This window comes from Hipposideros armiger, unplaced genomic scaffold (assembly GCF_001890085.2).
Source record: "Hipposideros armiger isolate ML-2016 unplaced genomic scaffold, ASM189008v1 scaffold_388, whole genome shotgun sequence".
NCBI lineage: Eukaryota > Metazoa > Chordata > Mammalia > Chiroptera > Hipposideridae > Hipposideros > Hipposideros armiger.
In genome coordinates, this window is record NW_017731738.1 from 620,701 (window position 1) to 629,592 (window position 8,892).

An 8,892-nucleotide genomic window follows, 5' to 3' on the forward strand; every position below is an offset into this window, starting at 1 on the left:
CAGATCGGGAGGGGGTGAGGGTCCATTTAGTCAGTAGGATTAAGCAGCAAAGCTCCCGGGTCATCCCAAATGCTTTCCCCTGTCCCCATTCACCTGGAAGATCTTACGCTCTCCCTTCTGCTTCACATACTCCTTGGGCAGGAAGTCCTTCAGGCTACACCAGAAAAGGGAGGGTCAGCATGTAGTGGACAGCATCGGGGACATAATGGCCATGGACTGTGGGCCTAGGGGTGTGAGGGCATGTCTAGGACAGTGTTATCTTTGGGGAGAAGGAAGACTGTGAGGGAACAGAGTCTGGATTGTCTCTGAAATCGAGGTGACTTAGCATTAGCTCTTGAATGCAGCCTGTGTCTCTCCCTACAGGGAAAGGGACTGAGGGAACTTGAGTTGGAGGCTCAGTCCCTGAGGGAATGAGGGTCAAGAGCACCATTTCAGGGAACCGAGAGCAGGAGGAGCTCACTAGAAGACTGCCCATGCCTGTAGGAAGCTGAGAAAGCCACACCAAACTACATTCTGAGCAATACCAATGGATGAAGACTTGTGAGACTTTTTAAATGTTCCCTATGAGTAAAAACGTACCCTATTTCCCTCTGGCTACTGCAGTAAAATTCTCCAGAGAAGGTCAAAAAAGTTTCATGCTTGCTTCAGACATAGGTGATAGGGGCAGAAACTGGGACCACATTCCTATTTCACATGGGGCCAGTGAGGAGATAAATGGCGGATGGAAGCTAAAAAGGTACTCATGTGGGTCAAACCCTGGTATCTCAGGAGAAAACACGAGGTGAGTAGGCCTGGGATGGAGACAGGCCTACTAGGGTCACAATGGCTGGGAGTCCCGGGCCCTGAGAGTGTGGGATGTGGGTTACTCACTCAAGGAAGCCGGCCTTGTGCTTCTGCTCATTGTGAGGCCCAAACTGGATCTGGCATTGGAAGCCAGCAAACTCACAGGCCTTGTCGAAGGAGACGGGGTGGGAGCCATTCAGGATGTCATCTCGTGCCTGGAGAGCACAGGGAAAGGAGGCGAATTTGTGCGTGGGCAAAGGGATGCCCCTCCCTGTGCTTCCGTCCCCTCTCCCTACCTCCACTCCCCTGGGCAAGTCCTCTCCACACCTGCACATAAAGAAGGTTCAGTTGCACGGGGTCTCGGGAGTCCACATTCTGGTCTGAGTAGAAGAATTTCCTCCGCAGCAGAAGTGTCTCGTGCTCCTCCACTCCCTGTTCCCTCAGTGTGCGGCCATGGTCCAGCCAGTTCACTGGGACACAGAGAATCCCCTCAATGCCAAGCCCCCATGGCCTCTGTGCTGACTGGTCTCTGGCTTTTTATTTCTTCATTTCTTACCTTCTCTCACTAATATGCTAAGTTCTGTGAATGGGAGACTTTGTTTTACTACTGATGCATCCCTAGTGTCTACAACAGTGCCTTACAAGAACAGGTGTTCAATAAATAATGAATGGCTACCCCCTGCCCCCCGACCATTTCCAGGGCCCTCTTTTTTCCATTTCTGCTTACACTCGTCATCTGTGTGCAATTTTTGCTTGAGTTTCTCCATCTTCTTTTCATCTCGCAGCAGTGTCTTGTCCTTTCGTAAGGTCCCTGTCACCTCCTCCTTTTTCTCTTCCATTAGCTCTCGAACCAGAGAATATTCATCGTGGTTGGTGATGCCTAGGGGAGGAGGAGGGGTTGGTAGCATGCCAGGCACTGCATCCATATCTTCTGGCAGAGCTGGACTGAGACCTCTTACCAATGCGGGCACAGATGGTCATGAGCATGTCGGTGACAGTCTTTGAGTCATCCACCATGATAGTCTTCACAGTTCCATCTAACATACGGATCTTCAGGGGTCTCTGTTTCTTCCTGTACTCCATGGTGTCCTGTTGGGGCAAGAATAGGGGGTAGGAGCCCACTTTAAGTAAGAGGTATTAGTATTACTTCCTTTTCACACAGCCAGAGGGAAGGAAAGGAGATTACTAGAAGGAGGGCAATGATGGCTCACTCAAAAGCAGGGTATTAGGACCGCCTGTAAGAGACAGAAAGCATGGGAGGGATCAGAGACAACAGATCTGGGTCCTGAAAATAGGAGGTGGAATGGGGAAGTTGATGGAAGAGAATGTTGGTGATCCCTGATGAAGTGATACTCACCCCATTTCGGAGCATGTAGTAATCCAAAGCTTTCCCGGCCTCCAGCCATATACCCTTTTTGGGGTCATCATCTGACAGAAACAGCCCAAAGTCGCTGGCTAAAAGAGAGGATGGATCATCTCAGACTTATGAGGACCCCAATGTGACTGAATGGCTGCACCACTGCGCCATATTATTTCCTCAGTGACTCTGGGCCTAAAGGGGAAGGAGGGAACCATGGAGCATAGACCTGAGGGATGAGTAGCCTTGGGGGACAATAGGGTCATTGCTCAAGGCCAAGAGCCTGGGAACAGAAAGGATTGAGGATTCCCGCCCCAGCCACCTGGGTAATCAGACTCACCAGGGCCAGCCAGGGCCTCTGGGATACGCTCACGAATGATGCGACAGGCGTCGTACACCATGGTGGACGGCTCGAACTGCATCGTCTTCACCACATTTCCAATGCTGATCTTCAGCGAAAGTGCAACCATGGTGGCAGGTTTTCCTCTCCAGCCTGGCTATACCTGGCCCGTGGCATCAGGGCATTAGAACATCCTCATTAGAGGAGAGGCGGTCCCCCAGATGGAGACCCAGGGAGGGGTGTTTTTGAAAGGGACTCACCAACACACATGGTAATGAGGTTGTTTTTGTTTTATTTCATAATTTTAAAGAGTAAAAGATCAATTACATCAAAAGGACCAGTCCTAAATACCTAAGACAACTGAAGGAGAGGCTGGTCTGCAAGGTGCAAGGACACGTCTGAAATGTAGTGCTACCTGAAAACGGCGCTCTGTCCTCACCACTGGGATCTGTGCCTCCCTTCTTTCTTTCAAGTGTCTCTCTCTTGCCCCCTTTTCCCTGCTCCTTTCCCAGCCCTGCCTCTGCCTTGTTTTCACCCTTTTCTGGTTCAGTCTTTTTCTCTCTTTGTCTCCCATTAAATTCTGCTGGCTCTACCATGTGGGATTTTCAGAGCTCTGCCCTGACTCATCATGTGACCTTTCTTGTCACAACTTCTCTACAAAATGAAGTTGTATTAGATAACCCCCAAGGGCTCTCAAAGCCTACGGACACTGAATCTGGCTAGTCTGGCAGAGAGAGGAAACACTGGCTATTCGAGCCATCCAGGTCCACTCCTGTTCCAGCTTTCTTCTGAGATGCTGCCCCCCCCCCCCCCCCCCCCCCGAGGAGCCTGGCCCCGTATTTGGCTTCCCTAGCAGTCAAACTAGAACTATGACCCTCTATTCCAAAGGGATCTCAGAAACTATCTAGTCAACTCATCAACTTTGCAGGAGAATCAGACCCTGTGGCGAGGTATGGGACGCGGGGTGGTTACAAGGTAGGTTGGAGAAGGAGCCCAGTTCTTCTCAGTCCCTGCTCCTTCCAAGTCACCAAGTTCTCACTACAACTCCTCCTACACTTGCTCCTCTTCAGTAAGTCCTCCTCAGACTCTGTCCTCTTATCTCAGCTGCCTCTCCTGGCAGTATTTTCAGTGCCTCTCAGAACACCAGTCTCACCCTGCCCTCCCCCGCCCTCCTGGCACCATCTCTCAGTGGGCTGGAGGAACCATGGGAGGCGGCAGGTGGCGCACAGTGCGTAAAAGGATAAGTCTGCCCAGCAGCTGATGATGCGACCCAGCTCAGTACAGGCATTGGTGCCTCGTAAAAACTGAGCACATGCAGGCTGGCCGTTCCCCTCCTGGCAAACTGTGAGCCCCAAGGGGGAAAGCACCAGAGGGAAGGCTATAAGCAGAAGTGGGGTGTTGGGATACAGAAGACAGCTGAGAACAAGGGAAGCTTAGAAGGGGTATGTTTTTTTTTTGGGTGAAGAGGTTAGGAAGGATAGGGTGAGGAGGATTGAAAATCTAGGTAGAAAACAAGAGAGAGGAGGCAGATGTGTGAAGGGTCTGGGTAAGGGTCTGATGGATTATTTCTGACATTCTAAACAGTCCAGTCTCAAAAGAGAAGAAACCACAGCTCACTATTATTTCCAAATAAGAGAGGCCCTCCCAGTCTCCCCTGTTCCAGCTCTCTGCCCACCTCCCCATTCCTCGGGCACCTCCCCCAGAAGCTGGACAGACCTGGCTGTGGGTCCCCGGAGGGCTGGAGCAAAGCTGGACGAGTCAGAGGTGCTGAGGGCAGGACTGACGGGATCCACCGCCACAAGCTGAAATTGCACATCTCCCCCCATTTCCTCCGGACACATGGACACCCCCTTCTTCCTCAAGTACGGAAACCTCTGGTGAGACCCCGATAAGGGAGTTGAGTCATGCCTACCCTTACTCTCAGGCTGGTCCTGAGTGGACATCTACATAGCGACAGGAGGGTGAGGAAGAAGGGGACTTGGGGAATGAATTGGGGGTGAGAAGGGCATAGAACAAGGCCCCTGGAAGTACAGGGAGAAGCTATCCAGTTCCCGCTCTGGTCTGAGAACTTTGATCCCCTTTCCATCATGTTTTCTGGAACAGCAACAAAACCCCCCCTCCCCCAATGTCCCCCTCCCAGGGAACTCCTCCTCCCTCAAGACATTCCTGAGATGCATTCCAGAGGAGTTGGGCAATTGGAGGGGGAATGGAGGACAGAAGGTCAAATCCCAGCAAGGAATGGAATGTAAGTGTACCGGGGTTAAGGAATTTGGGGTACATGGAGAATATAGTCAGAGCAGATACCTACAAAGGGAGTTGCAGAAGGACAGGGAGTTACAGAGAAGGACAAAGGGAGAGAGAAAGCTGAAGACACAGTCAGAATGGAAGAGGGTTGGGGGAGTAACACTCAGCCTGTTACCAAATTTGGCCTCTGAGTCCGCAACCGCGAGGGGTGGGGGTGAGGGCTGTGGGTGAGACTGACATATCCGGCCTCAGGCTGCTGGAGGCTCATTTAGGGCTGGACTGGGCAGCCGAAGGGCTGGACCTGCCCTCCCTCAACACAGCCCCTCCTCACCTACACTCCTATCCATACATATTCATTCTCTTCAAATGCACCCCAGCCCATCTATGCACAGAGCTCTTTTCCACAAGCTACAATACTTACACTGTCTCTACATACGTTATCTGGTACACGCAGCCCCTACACACACGTTATCTGGTACACGCAGCCCCTACACAGATCCTATCACAATCACATTATCTTCCTGTAAAGACCCCATCCCATGCACACAGCTTCCCCACAAATATACCTCTATCAGCAAACACAACAGTCACCCCACATCTTTCCTTCCATTATGTAGACATTCTCCCTCCATTCATTTAGCAAGCATTTCTGAAGACATGTTGTGGGGGAGGCCCTGGGCCAAACCCTCAGTAAGCCCTAGCCTTTGCCCTCAAGGGGCTCCCACTCAGCTAAATGGATAAACTAAATACAGAATTATAACAAGAGGGCAAGGTGTAAAGAGCCAAGAGGTGTATGCTCCGGGAGCAATTCCTTTAGTTAAGGGAAAGGGGACCAAAAAGTCTCCATGAAAGTGTCCTTTCAAGTTAAGGTTTTTAAAAATAAAGATAATAAAAAATAGTAGTGATCTTTTTATTGACTATGTCCACTGCTTTGTATACATAATTTCATTTAATCCTTACAACAACCCTGCAAGGTAGGTGTCATTATTTCCACTTTTACAGATTAGGAAACTGAGGCTCAAAGAAGGTAAACATTTGTTCAAGGTATGTGTCCAAAGTCACACAGCTAATAAGTTGTGAAGCCAGGATCCCAAACCAGGTCTGACTCCAAAGCCCAAGCTTTCTCCACTACACCAGCCGGAGATGAGTCAAGGGTAGCATTCCAGGCAGACAGAATAGCATAAGCAAAGGTGGAGAAGCAGGAAATCATGGAGGAACAGTCAAGAAGTGAGCAGACAGGCTGGCTGAAGCACAGGGTACCTGCAATGGAGCAGTGATGGGGAAGTTAGGGTTAGGATGGAAAGGCAAGGGAGGACTAGAGAGAAGTATGAAGAATTTCACCTACTGGAGGGCAACAGAGGGCCAAGGGAGGCAGTGAGTAGGGAAGGGACATAATGAGGACAGGATTTTAGGAAAATAACTGGCAATTACTTTTGAGATTGGTTAGAAGGACACTGCATTAGCACAAGTAGGAGGTAATGAAGCCAGAAATAGAATAGTGGAGAGAGGGATGTCACTCATTAGAAATTTTTTTCCCCCTACCCCATCATTAGACATTTTAAGAGGTAGAACTAAAAGGACCTAATGGTAGTCTGTCCTGTCAACCCTCAGGGACCATGGCCCAAAGTCACGCTTCCTGTCATTAGGAGCCCCTCAGGGGCTGGGGTAGCTTGAGTTTAGGTAAGACACTGGGAAGGGGGAAAGAAAGGATCAGGTTGAGCTGGGAATGTGATGATGAGGCTGTGGTTAGGGGATGTGGTTGGGCTGTGGGAAAACGGGGATGGGGGTGTGGTTAGTACCAGGTATGGGCAGAAGGGATGAGGTTAGTGTACTGCCAAGTGGGTACTAGACTTACGGGGTGATCACTTCATAAAGTATATAAATGCCTAATCACTATGTTGCACACCATAAACTAAGATAATATTGCATGTCAACTGTAATTGGAAAATAAATTAATTTAAAAAATAAAATGCATGTACCTCCTTTTAAAATTAAAAGAAAAAAAGAAGTGATGAGGTTAGTTACTGTATAGGACTGGAAATGGTGAAGACAAGGTACAGAGAAACATTGGGGAAGATGGCAGTAGGAAAAAATACACATATAATCAGTCACTACATTAGGCTGGGGGGAGGGGAGGAATGATTATGTGGACAGTGGCTAAGTCGGGGAATGATAAAATGAGATCAGAGGCTAGATCAGGCTATAGGAGGTTAAGAAGAGATGGGGCTGTGGTCAGTGCCTAAATTAGGTAGGCTGGGATGGAGGGAGAGTAAAGGGACACTAGTGGCTAAGTAAAGCTGGAGTTGCAGGGTGGTGGGGGAGGAGGCAGGCAGGGCATGGGGTGCAGCCAGTGGCTGGGTCAGGCTGGGTAGGGGATAGTGCTATGGTCAGTGGCAGGGTCAGGCTGGGAGCGAAAGGGGGTGTGGTCAGTAGCCTGCCTGGGCGTGGGATCAGCAAGACCCAGTTTCCTCTTTGGGTCTCATTTCCTCTTTTCTGTTTAGGGAGTGGGGGAAGGGGATCTACAACTGGACCAAGAAATTAAGGAGGCTTAGAATCAGCGGATGGCACATAGCAGGGATGAGGGGTACTTGCCAGTCGTGTTGGGCTGGGGTTGGGGTATTCAGCAAATGACTAAGAGGTATGCAGGTAAATAAATGGGTGAAAATGGTGGGAGAGTGATATAAAATGATGGGAAAACTCAGATTTGGGTGAGGATAAATTAAGGTAGGATGTGTAGATTAACAGGTAGGAAGGGAGGCAGAACTGAGGATAGGGATGGATGGTAAGATGAACAACATGGGAGAATTAAAGGCAAAGTAAGTAATCTGTAAAGGGATGTGCAGCAGGAAGAGGTGAGAGGTGGAGAGGAAGGGATGAGACGTGGAGAGGAAGGCTTAATCTCCAGAGAATGAGGGGAATGGGAGGCAGTGGGGCTGAAATTTCAGAGGATTCAGTCATCCATTTCTCCCATGGCAACAGTGTCTCCTCGGTCTACTTCCCTCTTAGTCACCAGTCCCTTCTCCCCTAGGCAGTACCCCACTTATGACTAGGCCTCGTACATATCCTGGGTCCCTGTCCTGTCTCCCACCTCTTATCTTGTAAACAACATAGTCTGGGAACCTCTGCCCCTCAACTGTGGTGGCCACAGTAAGAGCCTTGGGCTTGGAGAGTAGAATAAAGAAGCTGGAACCCAAATGCCTGCAATTCTAGCAGAAGTCCAGAACCACGGCCTGAAATTAGTTTGTCATTTCTCTGGGTCAAAGAAGCCGAGGAATAAGAGACCTTGCTACTGCAAAACGAAGATAATCCGCCTACTACCAATGTTGTAAATTTTACCTGCCTGAGGTCACTAGCCTAACTTCAACCACAACCACAACCTCTAAAACTGACCCTAATTCCTAAATTAACCTTGACCCTAATTTGTTTCCTGTTTCCCAATACCGGTTTTGACATTCATCCCTTTCCGGGAAGATACCTGTATCCAACCCCTGACCCCTATTATTGATAGAATTTTTACCTTTAGCACTAAATCTCCTGACCTTAACCCTCACTGTTGACCCCTAAACCTACAGTTCATTTGTCACTTGATTCCTGACCCACCCCCTCACTGTTTAGTCCTAATACGCCATGGTTCTCCAAGCCCTGAAACTGAACTTGTAACCTAATTCCTGTTGTTGACCCTGAACTCTAACTTTGACTTATTCTGGCCATCCTATAAAACAAAATAATGACCTTAATCCAAACTTTATTTATATAAAACGTACCTGGCTCACACTAATAACCATAAATTTTAACCCTGGCTCTGTAACTCCTAAAACTAACCTGATTCCTAAATCCAACTTCACCTAATCCCAATCTCACCCAGAGCTTTCCTAGCATCTATCAGCTAACCTCAAAGCCGATCCCTGCCCTGCACCTCCCTGCCACCCTACTTCTCATCCTCCCCAAAACCTATCCCAGACAGAAGACTGCTCCCAGGAAGGGCCTGGCTCCCGCAAAACGGCCTACTTAACTACGAGCCCAAGCCGAGGTACACTGGACGCTGACCTCTCCAGCAAGACCCGAAACAGGAGACGCAGGAGAGTTAAGGGGCCCCCCGCCCACCCGCCTCCGCGGCCTGGCCCGGAGGCCCCACCCTGAGGCTCCCGCTTGGCCCAGTCCAGCCTAC

At 49.7% G+C, this 8,892-nt stretch overlaps 1 protein-coding gene across 3 annotated transcripts in view; it reads right to left on the reverse strand.

Annotated features, from left to right (window-relative positions):
- The window catches only part of TLN1 (talin 1), a 31,868-nt gene that overhangs the window by 22,684 nt on the left and 292 nt on the right, over positions 1 to 8,892 (reverse strand). For 2 of the 3 annotated variants that reach the window (XM_019663281.1, XM_019663283.1), the window contains exons 2-8: positions 2,481 to 2,643; positions 2,141 to 2,238; positions 1,743 to 1,872; positions 1,511 to 1,663; positions 1,111 to 1,253; positions 871 to 998; positions 94 to 154 (exon numbers count right to left, since the gene is read on the reverse strand). In XM_019663281.1, the coding sequence (XP_019518826.1) occupies positions 94 to 154; positions 871 to 998; positions 1,111 to 1,253; positions 1,511 to 1,663; positions 1,743 to 1,872; positions 2,141 to 2,238; positions 2,481 to 2,610 (843 nt within the window). In that variant the 5' untranslated portion in view covers positions 2,611 to 2,643. Of the gene's footprint in view, positions 1 to 93; positions 155 to 870; positions 999 to 1,110; positions 1,254 to 1,510; positions 1,664 to 1,742; positions 1,873 to 2,140; positions 2,239 to 2,480; positions 2,644 to 4,196; positions 4,534 to 8,892 lie in introns of those variants that run through there. The other variant, XM_019663282.1, reaches the window with a different exon arrangement.